We start from the raw sequence: 19,031 nt of genomic DNA on the forward strand, positions 1-19,031 counted from the left end.
CGACTCCGCTCGATAAAAAACGCGAGTCTCGCAATATTAACCGATGCGAAAGTAAGAACACGGATTTGCGTGTCATTGTAAAATATGTGTTGACTACACTGATACTAATTTATTCCTCAGTATTACAAGCTGTAGCTTTACGAAACGAGGCCCTGACAGCAATCGAGATAATGCAGCCAGTAACGACAGTCGCTATCGCGACTAGACTCCTCGGTCTTCAAGGTGAGCACGCGGGATTTGCTCATTTTAAATTAGTTCGTCATCGTGCACGGAAAACAGTCAAATCATTCGCTCGACTATCCTTAACAAGTAAAAAGCAAAAAGGTTCTCAACAAATAAGGATAAGATTTCCCTTCCGTCAAGGCTGAAAACAGCTGGTGAAGTGAGTAATTTTGTGTGTACGTTATCGTACGGAATGCGTAAACCGGATACTGTAAAAATAGATCGGACATTCGAGTAACATTTTATCGTTCTTTATGTCATGTCTGACGTTGAAACCGCAACGACGCTAAGCTCACGTGTAAGTTCTTAGAAGCGGATTGTGTTTCCTGATGTAAAATGTTTCATAATTATGTGGTTAAACAAATATATCGCTATCCGCGTTGTTAACTGCCCGTATCCCGTACTTTATGAACGTGAGAAAGAGAAATAGTTTCTAGATTTTTAACATTTCGCGTACTACAATAGAAAAAAAAATTGATCGTCAAATTCATTCTTGCGTCCCAATTAAATACAAAACTAACATGTTCAATTTTTCCAAAAGTAAAGAAGTGGGGGCAGAACAAGTCGATTCCTTTACAATTGTACGTTACAACAAATTGGCGCATGATGAGTATCGTACAGAAGGTGGATGAAATTTTTTAATTAAGGGCCCACAATCTCGTTTTCCGGCTACCGTTTCAATTAGCGGTTAACTATAATTAGCCGGACGATTCATTGCGGATTGTCATTGCCGTCTCTGTCGCCGTTACCGTCAATTTCACCGCACGGTCCCACAGGACGCGCGGCGTATACACGGTCACGCATATATGAGCCTATACGGATTGCGCGTCCTCGACAATGATCCTTTATATTAACGTGCATTCGCGTAGGCCGGCGTAGTGTCAATTTGCTTCTATTCTCGCTTTCCAGCCAGTCACTCGGGAACTCAGCCTGACGGAACGTTGAGTCGTAATCCCTGCATTCAGGATGGAATCCCGATTCAAGTCCAACGCCACGCACACGGCCGGACGGCACGCAAAGACGCGTGTATACTCGCGGCACGCAAGACGATACGACATACGACATTTTTGCAAAAATTGGACCGACTCTCTCGCGCGGCGACGTGTATACTTTACTCCTTCCCATAATGATCGGACGATCGCACCGCCATTTCAGGCGACTCTTACCTCTGCATCGAGACCTCGCGTGGAAATGGTAGGACGTTTCGTTGACGTCTTCGTCGGCTCGAAGGGGACTTAGGCGCAGGAGTCTCGGTGCCTCGGCGTGGCCGCGAAACCAACGCATGTCTGTAACAAATTGGAAAGTAGTCAGAGCGTGATTTTTTTCGTACGTGAAAGCATTCCGATGAATATTTCAACAGTATATAAGTAAGTAATTCTTTTGATGTTCGCCAAGCAAAAAAACGATGCTTCTACAACTTCAATTTTAGGAATAAAAGAATCCTCTGGCGAGAATTCGTCAGGGAATGTGTTATTAAAATTAAAATCGTGAATGGAATATTCCGTAGATTTATCATTCTAACATTCCAGCAATCAGAAAGAGCGTTCCTATTTATCAAGATTTTAAATGTGAGATGTAAAAGCGCTTTGAAGATTAACTGCGTAAAAGTGAAACGGTAAATCTTGAGAAGTGAACGGACTTCACTGTGGATGTCGATGGCGACAATCATTGTAAATCCAGGCTATCTCTTTTCACTTCGTTATGTTGCACTTGTTTCTGATACGATCTAGTAACGAGATAGAGAAAATCGCATCGTGATGATTCTATTGATGTGTACATATATGATAGAAATGCTGATAAATTTAACAGATAGCGAGAGCATATTCCTCCGTTAATTTCACGCAAATAAAATCTCTCTAATAAAATCTTACAATTAATCTGATATTTAATCACAAACATAATTTTAATATATAATGTTAGAAGTAGAAAATTTGTGGAAAATAATCTCTCTTTCAAAGTTTTCTTTAAAAAAAAACATACTTCAACTTGAATCTGTCGAAAAAAATTTAGGATAGCTTGAACATAATACAATTTAAAAATAAATACATTATATACACTTAATTTAACGGCAGGTATTGAACAATCACAAAAGAAAAATAAAGCATGATGTATATTTCATATCTTTGTTTGAAATAATTTTACAGGAAAGAAGAATATTGCATTGCAAATTAGGTTTTATTTTATTAATATATATTGCATTTGTTTGTATTGAATAAAACTCTTTGCAATTCTTGCAAAGATTATTACATTATTTTTTATGTAATCATAATTATTATAAAAAAATGCGAAATGTAGGTACTTTTCTTTAGCCACACCGTACGTATGACATTCAATATCGATGCCAGATTTATGCTTGTGCGTTCGAACGAAGTGGTACGTGAGTATTCAGCATCACCGTCGCTTCTTCCAACGGTACTTCCAAGACAAGGAGGCCGCATCATCTACGTCGTCTAGCTCACAACTTTTCATGCCGGCGGCACTATATGATACGAGTATCTTAACTTGAAGATTTTCAATCATTCGCTATCCCTTCGCGGTACAAAGAAAAGAAATTTTATATGCATGTCGAACAATGAGAAATAAAAGAGAAGTACAAATCATATTTCTTGGCTCTTATTACTTTTTTTTATATATTTACGCAGCAATAAATGTTTATCTCCGTAAGAAACATTTTACGTTCCTCAGGGACGTTTATTCAAGCCTTCGCACGAACGCTCGTGCAAATTTTTTCGAGTTTATGGATCTTTCTATCTTCCAAGAATGTCGGCGACCGGAATTGCCGGGCGCATTCCATGCCAACTGCACGCGTACAGTTGAAGAGAAATTCTTAGAAGTTTGCTTCGAAGGATTTTACATACATCTTATACTAAATGTTGTGCTGCATGTCGTTTACGGTATGTACACAGATCACCGCGTGTAGTTGTAATAAGTGCAATTACTGCGCTATAACATCAAGCTAATTGTTATTAATCTGCAAATCGGATTGATTTTGAATACACGGGAAGCGGTACTTTGTAATATCGTTTTATTGCCTACAGTTGGACCGATAAAGAAATTAATCCGTTGATACCGTTGCGAGCAGCGGAACGGTAATTCGTTCACCATTTTTCCCCAATAAACGCGCATTGGAATATTCGCGAGAGGCAATACCGTTCGTCTGACCTGTATATAGCATTCATAATGTTTTTCTTACCAATCGGCAAATAGGATATAGTTGTAAATACTGTAAATGTGTGACATTGCAGAATCGAGTTAATTTGAGACCAGAGGAATGCGTGCACGATGAAATTACGTGGGCAGAAATGCTGATATGACCAAACGCAATTGGAAAACGCTTATCTACCAAACGCGCAAAAGAATAAAATATTCTACCATAGGTGCACATTTATGTCGAATATATTTGCATAAAGAAAATGTGCATGCATTTCTCTAGACTAATCTTATACCCGGTGTTCAAAATCAATTTTCTTTTAATCGTAGATTCGTTGACTAACTTGAATTAATTTTTTCTTTTCGAAAATTTGATATCGTTTTAATGCAGCTTTACACATTAGTCCAAAAAAGGAGTTTACAATCAATTTATATATTTTTAATTTGTTTTTTTATGGCCCATAAAGTACTATAATAAAAATCGATGCATCTCGTAAAGGAAAAATTAAATTGAAGATGATCGGGGAATTCGCAGTCGAAAGAAAATACCATTTCTATATAACTGTTAAAACTTACATTTTATAATTAATGTGGAACTTTATCTAATCACGTGCAATTGTAAACAATGTCGCGGATTAAGTCGCGCGATTCTAGATATCTTTTCGATTGTACATTTCGCAACTTTATTTCTGTTTCGCGCAATATATGTTATCCGCTGCACAAGCACAGATGGAATCGATTGGCATTCAGAAAAATACTGTACATTGGCCAATAAACGTTCCATAATCATACCGTTACGAGACACATGCTACATCTTACGGAGAGTGGTTTAAACTTGAAAATATTCAATATAAAACTGTCAATGAAATTCGTACGTTATTTTACAATATATAATAATTAATTTAAATATGCGTTTAATTATTATGTGTAAAATTACAAATTAATCAAAATACGACCTTAAAACCGCGAAAAATGCGACACTTGCAATGTTGATTACAAAAAATTTGGAAAGGGAATATTGAATTGACATACTTTGTAATAAAAATTACACACATATTATAATTACACACAGAAGAATTATAATTATGGGGGGTTATATATCTACATTATTATGATTTAATGTTAAGGTACTTAGCTATTATAAGAAAGATAAAGGCCATATGAACATATTGAACGGAGCAATCTTTCATTGCACGAGCGACAGACGGGGTTCATACGATACCTCGTATACATTTAATTAAATCGCGGTGCGTTATGCAAGATGTTAATGCACGGTAATCATTATACCTGTCTGCGTAAGTGTGCGTAACCGCTGACTACGAGGACAGCTACGAGAAGGAGAAGGAAGAAAAATTAGGGGTGGGGAGGTATGCGTACGACTTTCTCCGATGCAAAATATGTGTGCCATCACCTTCTTAGCTCCTTTCCGGAGGCTACGCCTCTCCACCTTTTCACTTTTCGTGGATCCAACCCACGCGCAATCACGGCGCACAGTCAGACTTAATTAAGTTCGCAATCAAGAGCGAGACGCGATAAGATCACTTCGGAACGTGCTCGCGGATCTGTCTATCAAGAAGTTTATAATTATATGTGTTCGGTGACACATTTATTTATATTTATTTACATTTATTACATTTATTTATATTTATTTATATTTATTTACAGAATGCATAATGCATTGATTACCTGCTTATTTGCTGAAAATATTTAATTTTAATTCTTTATCTTTTATCCAACTTTTATCAATCCGCAATTTCATGTTGTTTGATTTTTACAATTTGTCAGAAAATAAATTTTACCGTTAATACAATTAAATCTGCCAATTTGACCAGAACGTATGGATCTATCACGCGCGTCGTGATAAATGTTGCAGAAAAGTCGCGGTTGTTAAACGTTCGAAGAATGCGGGAGCTAAGCGTCCAGTTATTCCAGCATAGATTTATCGTTCCACTTTCGTGGCTGCCGATCTGTTCCTCCGGCTACGGCTGCCGGCGGCAGCCCGGACTTTACTTCGTTGGCAAGTCTAGGCCGCCGCCGTGTTGCAGCTCCGGATTGTAAATCTTCGCAGCGCGGCGAGACGCGGTTGTTATCGTCGCGCGTTACACCCGCTCCTCGCTCGAGAGATCCATATTATTTCTCGCTCCCGACATCGTAATCCAACGCGGGCACATAGTGAGATATCAGAACTCGTAATAATGTCCGATGCTTCAATACTTAATTTCTTGAGAGACGTTAACTTTTCGTTGGCATCAATTGCGCTATTTCGACTGCTTCGTTCTCGCCAGAAATGAAAAGAGATGCGTGTGAGACACTTTTGTAATTATGCACGGTACTCATCAGATACTTCTTGAACCGACGAATTGTGAATTAATAACGTGAATGTGTTGTGCGACCAAATAATGCGCGTATATTTTAAGTTCGTCTTTTACGAACCGAATTATAACTTTTTTCACATTACATCTCCTACAAAGCTCACAGAACAATTTTAACATTTTGTACTCGATCGTTATTTACTTGTTGCGTGTTTCTTTGTCGATCGGATTGAGTTGTATTCCTTTATTGGAAATCGTAACCGCAACAATGCGAATCCGAGTTGCACTCGCAACTCGCAGCTGCCGGTCAGCGTTTTCTTTCTAATTACAAGTAATTCAGTTGCAAAATACTGTCGAGCATGTCTCGCAATAAACGGTAAAAACAAAATGCCTGCGGTGACTGCGTTTCGCCTTAAAACTTGTACTTTTACAGTAATTGCGCAATTAGGCGCACGAAGGTGTAACGCACTCGGCCAAATTATATTCAGACGACGGGTGAATTTTCGATCAACTACCGTTTTACGTGAAGAACATTATTCAGTCGCCAATACATTGAATATACATGCCATTATTGTTGGTGTAATCAGGAAGGAATTGGTCTTGCTCCTATGTGGAAAAAATAAGTAAAAAAAATAAATGTAGAATAAGGAAAGAAGATTTTTTGAATGCGACGCACCTTATCTTGGAGAAAATTAAATCAGAAAATTCGTAACATTTTTTCTTTATTTTAAACTCACGCACACAACTTTAGTGAGATAAGTTGATGAATCTGCTTTAATGACAATTTTTTATTAGAATATGAAGAAAAATATTTGCATATTAATATTATGCATGTATTATGTATAGTATTAGAAAGAGATTAGAAAAATACCGATTAGATGTCAATCGTCTTTAACAGTTAAACTGAGATGTCGACTTAAAACACAACGACAAAACAGAGACAGATTGCAACAGAAACTCGTAGATTTATCCGGACAGAGAATTCATCATTCGACGGGAATCGGCGCGCGCGTCATTGTATGGTGAATGCAATTTGAGGCAAAGTATAACGCGTACGTAAAGCGTGACGTGCCCCGGATGCTCGTAAAAACATTCTCCGCCGCGTGGCTATCGAGTCGTAACCCGCTCCGCTTCCTAGGTATTGTTATCGTGTACCCGGGGGATTCTGGGCTCTGCATCCCATTACGGACGGAACGACGCAGCTTATCCGCGCGTACTCTTTGGAGCACGAAAACGAATTTTCGGATATGATCACTTTAGACCCCGCTTAGACAGGCTTTTCTCGGGAGACAATCTTATCGACCCTGTCTCTTTTCCGCACCAATCTGTGCATGTCTGAGAAAATACGAGCATCCGTCACGTACATAAACATTTCGTGTTCGTATCGTACGTGTATCCTTTTTTGAATACGATAGCAAAAATCTCGCCAAGATCTCTCAGCATCCCAAGTCTCGCTATCTCGAGACTCGTCGCTTATCTGTTATATGTACGTTTCCTCGCTTATCTGTTTGCAGATGCGATCTGACTTGTTTGATTTCGAGCGCGTTCCATGCTTTTTTTCGAGTACCTCTACAAACTTTATCCTTGCCTTTTATCGAGAAATTTTTCTAATGCGCGCAATTAATGCAATAATAAATTATACCGCGGTCGTAACGACGTAACGTTGCGGCGTGTATCGCGATAATATTTGGCGAAGGAATGCTCCTCCGGGACCCCGAGTCCGACGATGCATTAAGAAGCGTGTGTGTACAGAGGTCTATACCCGTAATTTAGGGAATCAGATAGCGATAAAAAAATGTTCGGGGACCGGTTCGGCATAACGTTACCTTGATGGCTCAGTTTGGCCGACGACAACGCGGATTTTACGACGGGAATTCTTTAATGAATGTTTTATAGCGAAATAAAAGGTAAATGTCATCTCGCGAATTAAACGCCGTGTTTTATTATTAACAATACGTATAATCTGAATTGGGACTCGATACTAACAATAAGAAGCGTCCAAGTGTTGTGCATTCGACGCACTAATACGCGTCCATAATTTATAAGCTATGGCCGGTTCATTTTTTATAATTAACGCAGTTTGCAAACAGTACTCGGGCAAAATTTTCTCGTCTTTTGTGAACTAGTTCATTTATGATTTATAATATTATCGCAGGATAATATTATACATTATAAACGAAATAGTTCATAAAAGTGAACTGCTACACACTGTAGCATTAATTTTTTAATCTTTGTTATAACGCAAAACTTTCTTCGGAAAGTATTAATTATTTTCATGCAAACGACGTTCTGTGAGAAAGAAAAGAGATATTCAGTGCCATATGTTACCATATGTTGAAGCCAAAGTTAAATATTCCATTTTCTTGCACCAAAAGGATTAACTCGAGATTATACTCCGCATGTCGCCTAGAGAGAAACAAGACAAAATACAGAACAAGTCCAGAATTCCCGTGGATTCGCGACACGGACCACTTCCAACGATCGTCAGACATCAAGTTAATCTCCTAAGATGACTTTTGAATGGTATCTCGCGGGTAACTCGCGGGTAACCGGTCAAAGGAAGAGAGAGAGAGAAAAGCCCCGTGTCCACTAGGCGCGTTCTATCAAGGCCGCGGGCGAGGTAGTCCTTTTATTTTCTGGCCATTTGACGAGAGCGACATGCCGAGCATTCCTCGCCGGAATAGCCGTGTAACTATGCCCTCGGCATTGCGGCTCGCCTGTGTGTGTTCGAGCGTGTATACGCTATCGGGCCGATGCGCGCCGCGCGGCCGCGGCCGCGGCCCCGGTCGCGGCGAACGCGCGCCGCTTATTCGCGTGCGCTCCAAGTGGCATGCACGACGGTGTGTAGGTGCGTATATACGTACTAGATACGCGCGTACCGGCGTACGTACACACACGCACGCGCGCTCATATAAATAAGACACGCGACACACGCGCGCGGCGCGTATGCGTAAAGGACGGAGCTCCAAGGTCGATTACTGGCCAACCCTTTCCTCCGCCATTACTTCGAGAGACGCTCGCTTCGGGACGGAAGGAGAAAGAGAAAGGGAGAGACAATGAGCCGGAGAAATCTGGCGTACGATTTTCAGACAATTTCTGAGTAATGATTGCCTTCAGCACTGACTCACATCTTCAGCGACGATATCGCCGATTGTCACGTTTCTTCAACCGCAAAGAGGAATTTTTTTTCAGCTAGGTAATCTAGTTGAGTTTCCTATCTTCTGTCAAGTAGCTTGGACATTATTATATTATCTAGTCATAGTAAAAACTTATCTAGAAAGCCTGTGCACTATTCTGATACCCAGTGATACCAAGTTGTCGTTTCTGTTATCTCAAAATTCCGATGTCATCCGAGTGGCAAACGATCGGACGTTCACCAGAAGGATAATATCCTCTTGGTTTTCACGTCGGGTCGCGTGTCACCGACCCAGGTTGCGGTCGGCTCGATTCGCCGCGACGCTAAATCCGCGCCCTAAAATGCGCGAAATCTGACACCGCCGCGGTCGTGTTATTGCGGCCCGACACTCGCGCAGGCACGTCATCCCCGGAATATCGGAATAGCCTTCGCCGTGGGTCGCAGGACCGGAAGCGGGATACGTGCGCCGGACAATTGCCCGGCGGGCTGCGATTAATCGCGGCCGCTCGTGGAGGCCGGCCTATCCGCCACAACGGAGCAGCACACAATCCGATGTAGCAGTTTTGCTCCGGCGACCCTCTTCAGCCGCGCGCGCTCGACTTTCCGGTTTAACCGCTCCTTCTTCTAATCGCTCCTCTTCCTGTCGGTCGATCCCTTTCGTCCTTGGTCTTCCATACGCACCTGGAGACGTAGCCACCAGCGAGCCGCGAGCCCTAGCCATTTTATCCCGCGTTGAAGCCGTTTTCGCGAGATCCGGGGAAGGACGCCGCTTCTACGCGATCTACGAAAACGATTTCCGGCGCTTTTTGCTTTGTTCGTGTCATCGCATAACTCTTCGAAATGTAGCGAATTCATGAATGGGTCGCAATTGAAAACTACAGATTACTGCTCTTGGAATGTATTAACTCAATTTTATTTCGATCTTTGAAACGCGATCGTCAATCAGCACAATCGCGTTTTTACTCTCTCGAGATTATACTCTCGAAGAGTTCTTTTCATTTTCCCTGTCCAAAACTTTTGTCCAGCATGGATACGAGTACTTTTAACTTTTCCGCTTTACCGAATCGCGCAGCCTTGGCTTGATCGCCAATATAACGATACGTATATCCGCGTCGACGGTCCACATTTCGCGTCCAGGAGCTGCTACATATTGCGGTCGCGTGTTGCCGACAAGACGGAATACCCAATGAGACTTTTCCGATGTCCCTCGGCGACGTCGCGATGTCGTCGACACCTGAATTTTGTACCGGGGAGAATGTCCGCCGTATAGACAAACGGCCGGGTAACGCGCTGATAGCGATTGAGGTCGCACGCGAACAGGGACGGGATCATGAAAGCTCACTTGTTACCGGGTTAAACCCCACCCTGGGCTATACGTACGACGCGATGCAGTTCGCTTCGTCGGAGACCAAGTCTCTATCCAGAGACCCAAGTCTGACACGCGGCTCAAGTTTCGGAGTTCGTCATTTTAAAGATGAGAAAATCGGGACAGGTGATCGGGCCGCGGGATACATCGGATCCTGGTTCTGAATATAATCGCGTCTTACTGACGCGATTGATCGTTGAAGCAAGGTCGGCGGACTGTTAAGGTGCCTTTTCACGTTAACGCTCGACGCTCATTTTCAGCAAGTAAAAATCTTCAGAAATAATATCTTTTATTTATATATGTATCCATAAAATATTATTACTTGAAGATATTACTTGAAAATATTTAATATTTTACGTATTTCGAAGTCTATGTTTGATTGTAGGGGGAGTCCGGGAGACTTGACCATAGAGGAGAGTTGAACCACTTCAAATATCTCGTTTAAATTTTGAACAAAGAGCTCAATCCGAGCACGTTAAAACACGTTTGTTTCACTCACAGTCAAAACGCACTACCAAGCGTCATATTGTCACGTGCTCGGATTGAGCTCTTTGTTCAAAATTTGAACGAGATATTTGAAGTGGTTCAACTCTCCTCTATGGTCAAGTCTCCCGGACTCCCCCTACTATAGGACGATTAACGACGATTCAGCGACGACGCTGAACATTAAACAAATTCAACTTCATTTCTTTGACGCTAGCGTCAAAGCGAAACCACCACGTTTACCTTGTTGACGCTCATTTTCAGCGTCTCATGAATTGGCACCTTTAGGACCGGCGATGCCTCGACTTTCTCGATTGCGTAATTCGTGCGACGTCATACGAAATTCACGCGTCAGGACACGAGAACGTGTCCGTGTGTCCGTCAGCCGCGGCCTTCCCCGGTCGGTCGGTTCGAGGTTGAACTGTCCGTCGCGTCGGATCACTATCAGAGCATAAGAGGAATGTCGTGTGCACGCGCGTATGCAGACCCGGTGCGCGAGACACACCATCACCACGACGGGTGATACGCAGTGGGATACCGCGATACCGCGAGTATCTGCGTGCTTTCTACCGTGACGGCATCTTAGATCGAGATCGAATCGAACGATACAGAACTAGTCCGGGTTGGTGCTGAGTTAAATGGCATTTTTCATCGAGAATTCATTGCAGCTTACAAGCTATTTCGTGCCCCGGCGCGTTTCGAACGAGCGTAACGCTTCAACTAGACCGATATAAATATATTTTCAAAGTTCTATCGCGGAGTAAATCGCTGAGAAATTTCGGGGCATAAACCGTGTGCGTAAAGATGTTCAAAAGGACGCCCGATAAAAATCTTAAGAGCCTTTTTTACATTTTACACGTTCGTAACAGAATTCGAAAACTTTATAAATTAATCCGGTACGTCGTACAATGGGGGAAACATAAAAGTGTCAAATTTATATCAAAGAATTCCAGTATATAATTATTTTTGATAATAAAAGGCGCGTGCCAGATGTGCATAATAATATTACTATACATATATTTAAAACTTAATAGCTATAATTTCTCACAATTTATGATCTTGTATTAATAACATTTATTTGACATCGATGCCTTCGTCGAGTACATATTTATTAATAAAACAAAATACAAAATAAAATAATTATTTCAAACAGCAATAAATATTCCATACAATTTTTATTTTACGTTTCTGATGACAAAGTTATTACAGGAATTAAGCGACGTAACAAAATTCGCTTACGAAATCGTATTTATTATGCAATATTATTATTACGCAGGAATACTCGGGGTTTGTCTGTAAAAAAAGTTTACCTGCCTTTTTGTCTACCTATATACCTCGCTGTCCGGATATAGAAAATGATTTAAACGTGCATTTTATACCATGCATGAAAAAAACGTACGTATACGCAACTTGCTTGTTCGCTCGCCACGGTTGCTTACGCACATTTAAGAAGAAAAAAAGAAAGAAGAAAAGATAATATCGTTCAAGTAGCGCGTGGAGTGAAAGTTTCGAACGTAACGAGTGCGCTCGCTGCCGATATACCTGCTATGCATTCCAGATAATTAATGTCGTTTCGCATACATAACATTTTGCGACCAGAGAGGAGGGCGGTCACTTTTATTTGTCGAGACTCATTCAGTATTCTTAAAGAAGACTACGCGAGGCGTAATTAATACGTAATTAATACGCTCGTCGTATGGGCGAGTTACTTAAACAAAAAAAAACTAAAATTTGTTAAACTTATCAGATGATATAAACGATGCGACTTTATTAGCGCAATTAATTAGCGTTTAGTTAATTCCTTGGTTAATTCGCGATTCCGATTTTTGCTTTCAAATAACATTCGCTCCAATCGCCAGAATCTGGAGGACGCTCCGTTGACGATCTCGCTCGAGGATTGAAATTTTTATAAGCTGAGATGAGAATGTTCCGTGCCCCCTTCGCTGTCGTTAAGGCACTTTTTGCGTTAAGCGGCTGGAAAGTGGTCGGTCATCCGTGATGAACGCTATCAAATTACATCTTTTTTTCCAGCGGACACCGCGTTGTACTTTCGCTTCGAAAGCTCTTCCTCGACTTATGAAGCGTGCGAAACCGAATTCGCGATACGCGCTCCAGTACATGCTCTTTACGCGTTTAAACCTGCGATTTAAGAAAAAAAAAGCGATCGGCCTATATGCCCCGTTAATATCCCGATTGCAAAATCGTGTTATACGTAGCTCCGTAAACTTAAACGGGCGCGAGAAAAGAAAGGAACTTATCTTAGCAAATCTCTTTACATATCGAAAGGCATGAACTGCATTAAAGTTGCACGAGCGAGTCAAATCGCAGATCAAATCAGTTAATATACCTATTTATGCAGAAAGATATGTGTCTCTCTACGATTCTGATGGACTCTGGGCGCGTTGCGAAACGGTTAAAAGCAAAAATTTTTTTTGAAAGTAAAAATGACCTAAGAGCATTAGAGATGCAGTCTCAGAGAAATAATGTTTTGCGAGAGACCAAAGAGCACTGTCGAATCTCCCCTCAGTCGTCAAATTGTCAGTCCGGTTTTTTACACATTTATCTCGAACACGTATCTCGGTGAGGAATGTTAAAAAGATACCGTTCGCTTTTTCATTGCCGAATGTTACTATATTCGTAACCGTTTAAAATTTGCGCTTAACCCACATATAATTGCGGTGTAATTTCTTACGCGGCTGGAAGCAGCGGTGTTTATCGACGACGTGGTTTACGAGACATCGTTAAAAACGCTGTTGAAATCCGCTTCCTGGTCGCACGTTAAGTACGTCCTAAAACGTGCCCGCGCGTATGCTGAAGAGAGCATGGTCTCTTCAGGGGCGAGAAATATGCACTCGCGGGAATATGTGCGAGCGTTTTCAAACAACTCTGCCGCGAATAAATTCATTGTGAAATCGATGCGACGGTGTGTTTACAGAAATTAACACAGAGGTAAATCCGCGGTATTTAAAACTGCGCTCGCGCGGTATTGTTACGCATATACAAATCGTTTCGCGGTCATGTTCCACGCAATTAGGTATTCCGTAATCGATTTACAGGGAATTTTTGTTTGCAAAAATATCGAAGCTTCTTAAAATGTAAATTAGGTGAAGACAAACGGATCAATTCTATACTGTTAAGTATGAAAGGATGAAATTTAAATCAATACCTTGAGTTAAATAACATTCTGCTATTTTTAACTACCGTGTGTGTCAAAATTTATTATTTTAACATAAAACAGTATTATTTTAACTTCATTGTTTTAGTTAAATTAACGACATATTGAATAAGAATAATGACGATTTATTGAAATGGTTAAAAATAACTAATTAAGTATATAATTTGACACTACCAATTTAACAGTAAATGTACTTTGAGAGTACAACACGGTTAACGGTGCGTAAGTTAATGTTACAACAATTTTTAATTACTAACGAGGTAATATAAATAATTATTATAAATCGGACGTTTCGACTTTGCTTTGAGCCATCATCGGCGATTCGATCTATCGCGTCCGATTTATAATTATATACCTTATCTAAGTAATTAAAAATTGTTTTAACATTAACTTACTATTAACCGCGTTTTATTCTCAAAGCCCACTTTTACTTTACTTATTGTTAATTTCATTATCGAAAGTTTTTATAGCTATTTATTTCGCTTATTTGAATTCTAAGTGTATTCCGTTTAAAAAAAGTTTTAATACCCAGACATTTAATAGCAAACGGTAATCACGCGAACGAAATGGGTTTGGCTATTCTTCGAGGCGAAGTAGCTGCGTGAAATCGACTCGAGAAAACTAATCGAAGATTTTGTTACTGCGTGACGCGTATTTGTCGCTGTCCCACTAATTCAATAAAAAGAGTGATGTGCAAACATATGTACGGGATCGTGGCGAATGCGCTTCGCGACTCGTACAAGCACGACCGAAGTATTTCCATCTCCAACAGAACCGTGTAATTTGAAGTCCGTTAACCAAATCGCATCCGTGAACCAAACAACTGCACAGGTGTGTTATCCGTTTCACTTTACTACTTCGCTGCTACTTTACGCGGCGGATACCGGTAGCAAGGTAAATACGTTCTCTTGGAAGAAAACGAAAAAAAAAGAAAGAAAATATAGCCGACCGCGCGCTCTCGTGTGCGTACAGACTTCGTCTCGGAACAGCCGAGTGCATTTCGGATAACCGCGTGATAATCCGTCGTTTCACATCGTTAGGACTGCATCGCGTTCGGCTGCCGCGGCGCGCTCTGCTCCGCTCTGCTCCGCGCGCGAATCCCAGCTAATTATGAATAATATAATTAGGCGGGATTCCCATGGTTTCCCTTTTGTGTGAGATCGACGATGAGGCGGAATGAGCGAGCGGCCGACGAAACGACGATTCACCGCGGCCGCGCGAGGGGGAGAATCGAGCGCCGGCGACGAGCGATGCGCGATTGAAATAATAGCTCGTGTGAAATTTAGAATCATGTCAGCCGGGGGACATGTAATCGTGATGTAATTCTTAAGTGTGCTGCTGCATGACTGTAGATACCTATTCAGAACATCGACCGTGCCCGCGATCGTGTCGCTTCGCTCTAGAATTTAAATCTAGGCGTCACGAAGTTAAAAATCGATTTCTTCTCTCACGTAGTCGCGTGACAGTTTCAGAAATACATTTAGAAATTGTTCAATAATATTTGAATTCAGAAAATATTTAACAATATAATAATTGTTCGATTCGATATCGATACCGATAACATTTCGCTAATCTGATAATTTTTCCACTCGTATCTGGTATCTGACTCATATTATTTGTTATTTTCTCTGCATGCAATTTTTTTTAAATAAACAATGATTATTGTCTAAAAGAATTTAAAAATAAATGAAGTGATATTTTATTCATATCAATAGTCATCATAATCGATCGTGGAGGAAATCTTTAAATATATTGAAAGATTGCGGATGTATTATATAACTATAACATAGTCAGAACTTTCTTAATATTTTCTCTTTTCCAATAGGGATGCAATTACGTTTACGCAATCTCTAATAATGTCAAGAATCTTGGAGTAGCGTTAAATAAATTATATTTACTTCGGAGATTTTATTTCGAAAATAAAATGTGTTATTCCACTTCTCTCAAATTTAATGCATGGATTACATGAGATTACATGAGGTCACAGAATTGAACAGTAGTAATGTTTAGAAAAAAATATAGTACGTAATAATTCATCCATCGTATTCGTATGTCAAATAATGAAACGTGAAGGAAATCTTTAAATATATCAAAATATTGCAACTGTTAGTATAACTATAACGTAGAATTTTCTTAATAATATTTTTTCTTTCCCAAAAGGGATGTGATTATTTTTACACAATGTCTAACATAATAATGTCAAGAATCTAGGACAGCGTTAAATAAATTATTTAGTTCGGAGATTTTATTTCTGAAATAATATATGTGTTACTCCGTTTCTCTCAAATTTAGTACATCGATTGAATGGAGAATTCACTTATGTCACAGAATTGAACAGTAATAACGTAAAAAAAATAAAAAATAATATGAAATAATTCATCGTACGTCAAATAATGAGACGTGGAAGAAATCTTAAAGTATATCAATAGATCGCGGCTGTAATATAATTATAACATCGTCAGAACTTTTTTAATAATGTTTTCTACTTTTCTAAAAAGAAGATGATTATTTTTACACAATGTGCAACATAATAATATCAAGAATCTAGAACAACGTTAAATAATAAATTATTTTCTTTAGAGATTTTATTTTTGGAAATTAAACGTATTATCGTTTCTCTCAAATTTAATACAGTATGAGTTTCATGCGCGGGGTCACAGAATTGAACGGTAGTAAAATTAAAAAAAAAAGCTTTGAATGTACCGATAGTAAAACGTTCCGCCTGCGCAACTGCGCGGCACCGGAAAATCCGAATTTTCCCGCAGATAAGGTCGCTTTTGAACGAACCCGAGAGCGCCGTCCAGCTCCGAAAGACCATTTAAAAGTCATTCGTGGACGTTCATTCCCAGGATCCCAGGATATTAACGAGCGGCGCGTCTCGTACTCGCGTAGAGGAATTCTCGCGCGACGGTAGTGACCGTAGAAATTCCTTTCGCCGGTCTCACCTGATAGCCGATCCGACGTACTGATCTATTCAATGAGGAATCCGCTGAATCATTATCGTCGATTTCCCTTCCCGATGATTATCCCGCACCTCGTTTCCCTCAGTGTACACAACGTCGCGATGTCCGGTGTGACGTGTACGATTTATTTTATTCCTCGTCTTCTTTTTTTTATTGTTGACGCGGGTACGATCGCGAGAACGCGACGGCGACGGAGGCGCGCGAGCAGATCCAGCTCGATCCCACCCGATCGAGCGATCACGGAGAACTGAACTGAACGCCGAAGTCCGAACCGCGTCTTACTCCTCGACGGTCGACGCAAAGAGCGGGGCAGAACCGTGACAAGCCCGATCGGCGCCCTCGACCGAGCTACTCCGTTTTCTACGTCCCGATTGCGACAATAGACTGCTATTTCCGAAACACGCAATGCTTCCGGGAAATCCGTCCGAGTTTCCGAAGTCGGTCTCCTACTCCGCAAACCGAAGAGACGGTCTCTTCTTCTTCCCGATTGCGAATTTTCAATCGCAACTTCAAAACGGAATAAAAAAATCAGATAGATCTACAGTTATCATTATCTTATTTTATAACTTACACTGTTAAATGTTAAAGAATGAAATTTAAACCAATATCTTGAGTTAAATAATATTTTGTTATTTTTAACTACCATGTCGAAATTTATTATTTTAACTTCATTGGTTTAGTTAAATTAACAGCATATTGAACAGTGGCGACCTATAAGAGTTATGGTGACACAAATTGAATATAATTTGACACTACTAATTTAACGATGTATATTTTGCCCGATCGAACAACTGCGTCCGATCGGAATCAGATTTTTCACAAAGTGCCTTTTCGATCGTTTCTGCTAACGTCCGAGTGTTCATAATGAAATAACTGATAAGAAACGGAATTGTCCTAATCGGAACAGCTCTCTAGGACTGACAGATTTTATTTATTGCTTTTAAACATAATAATTATTGCAACAGCAAATTCTCGCACGCATTTACAACGTTTGTCTTGATAATCATATTATAACTTCTTTCTTAAACATTTGATAAGCACGTTATTTGCACAGAAGAGATAAGACCTTCGCGATACACCTGAACATGTTTCGCAGATGGTTTCCAATTGTGAGCGCACGTTCGGCGATAATTTTAAAGATAATAGAACGGAGCGCGTTGTGTTACATTAAAAGAAAAGCAGGCAGAAGAGACAAATTATAAGTAATGAAATATGAATATATCTCGATCGAGTATCGGAAGAATCCGCTGCTTCGTGGCCGGAAATTAAAACTGTAATAGTATAGCTCGTTTATCGCGTTGTTGTGTAATAAAATATTCTTAAGTTATAACATATATCGATTGCCGGCGAGAAGATCGATATGTGTTCAGACATATGATGCTTAGAAGTCTTCTATTGAGAGATTGTAACAATCAAACCTAAGCGTCCCATATTTATTAAATACGGGAGAATGAATTATAAGCTTTCAATTAATTACGTATATTTATATTTTCTATAATAATCGTCTTATATGAAATTATTTAACGTGCCTGATTGTTAAAGAGACAACCGAAATAATCTGACCGATTTAAATTAATTCAATTAAAGTTTTAATCGAAACCCAGGTAGAACAAAATTACAATAAAGTCAAAATATTGGCAAAATGATTTTTAAATCATTTGCCATACACATATGGTAGTTAAAAATAACAAAATGTTATTTAACTTAACTTATAAAAGTATTGGTTTAAATTTCATTATTGTGATTTTCTTCACTCTTCCTTACATACTTAATTATTTAACAAATAAGAAAAAGTGAAGTTTTCAGTTAAAAATTGTTCACTATCTAAAATTTCTTAATTATATACAAAATTACATGCTTTTTTACTAGATATCGCTGACAATGCCAGCAAAAAAATTTGACAAAAAAATTTCTCATAAAAAATTAAATATAAATGACACAAGCAATCGATTATTGCGACATTTAATTAATCCTTGAAATTGGAAGGTTTTTAATTTTCCAATTAACACACAGCGCGCACAAATGTCTAGATACAGCGCTTTCCAAACACCGGAAATGTGCCACTTCCGGAAAAGCGGAGATTCGATTGGCCGTCTCGCGTTAATTCTCTAGCGGCGGTCACGTGCCGCGCGCAAGAGCCAATGATCAGCCGGTGCGATTTCGGAGTCTGGTAAATAGATCCTCGTCGCGCTCGGTTGGTACGGGAGACGTAACCACTGCATCC

The 19,031-nt window shown here is 39.9% G+C and overlaps 1 protein-coding gene across 1 annotated transcript in view; it reads right to left on the reverse strand.

Annotated features, from left to right (window-relative positions):
* The window catches only part of LOC139819772 (uncharacterized), a 20,704-nt gene extending 3,641 nt beyond the window's left edge, over positions 1 to 17,063 (reverse strand). The window contains exons 1-2 of the mRNA XM_071789468.1: positions 16,790 to 17,063; positions 1,389 to 1,508 (exon numbers count right to left, since the gene is read on the reverse strand). Of these exons, the coding sequence (XP_071645569.1) occupies positions 1,389 to 1,506 (118 nt within the window). The 5' untranslated portion in view covers positions 1,507 to 1,508; positions 16,790 to 17,063. The remainder of the gene's footprint in view (positions 1 to 1,388; positions 1,509 to 16,789) is intronic.
* Between the last annotated feature and the right edge of the window lie 1,968 nt (positions 17,064 to 19,031).

This window comes from Temnothorax longispinosus, chromosome 1 (assembly GCF_030848805.1).
Source record: "Temnothorax longispinosus isolate EJ_2023e chromosome 1, Tlon_JGU_v1, whole genome shotgun sequence".
NCBI lineage: Eukaryota > Metazoa > Arthropoda > Insecta > Hymenoptera > Formicidae > Temnothorax > Temnothorax longispinosus.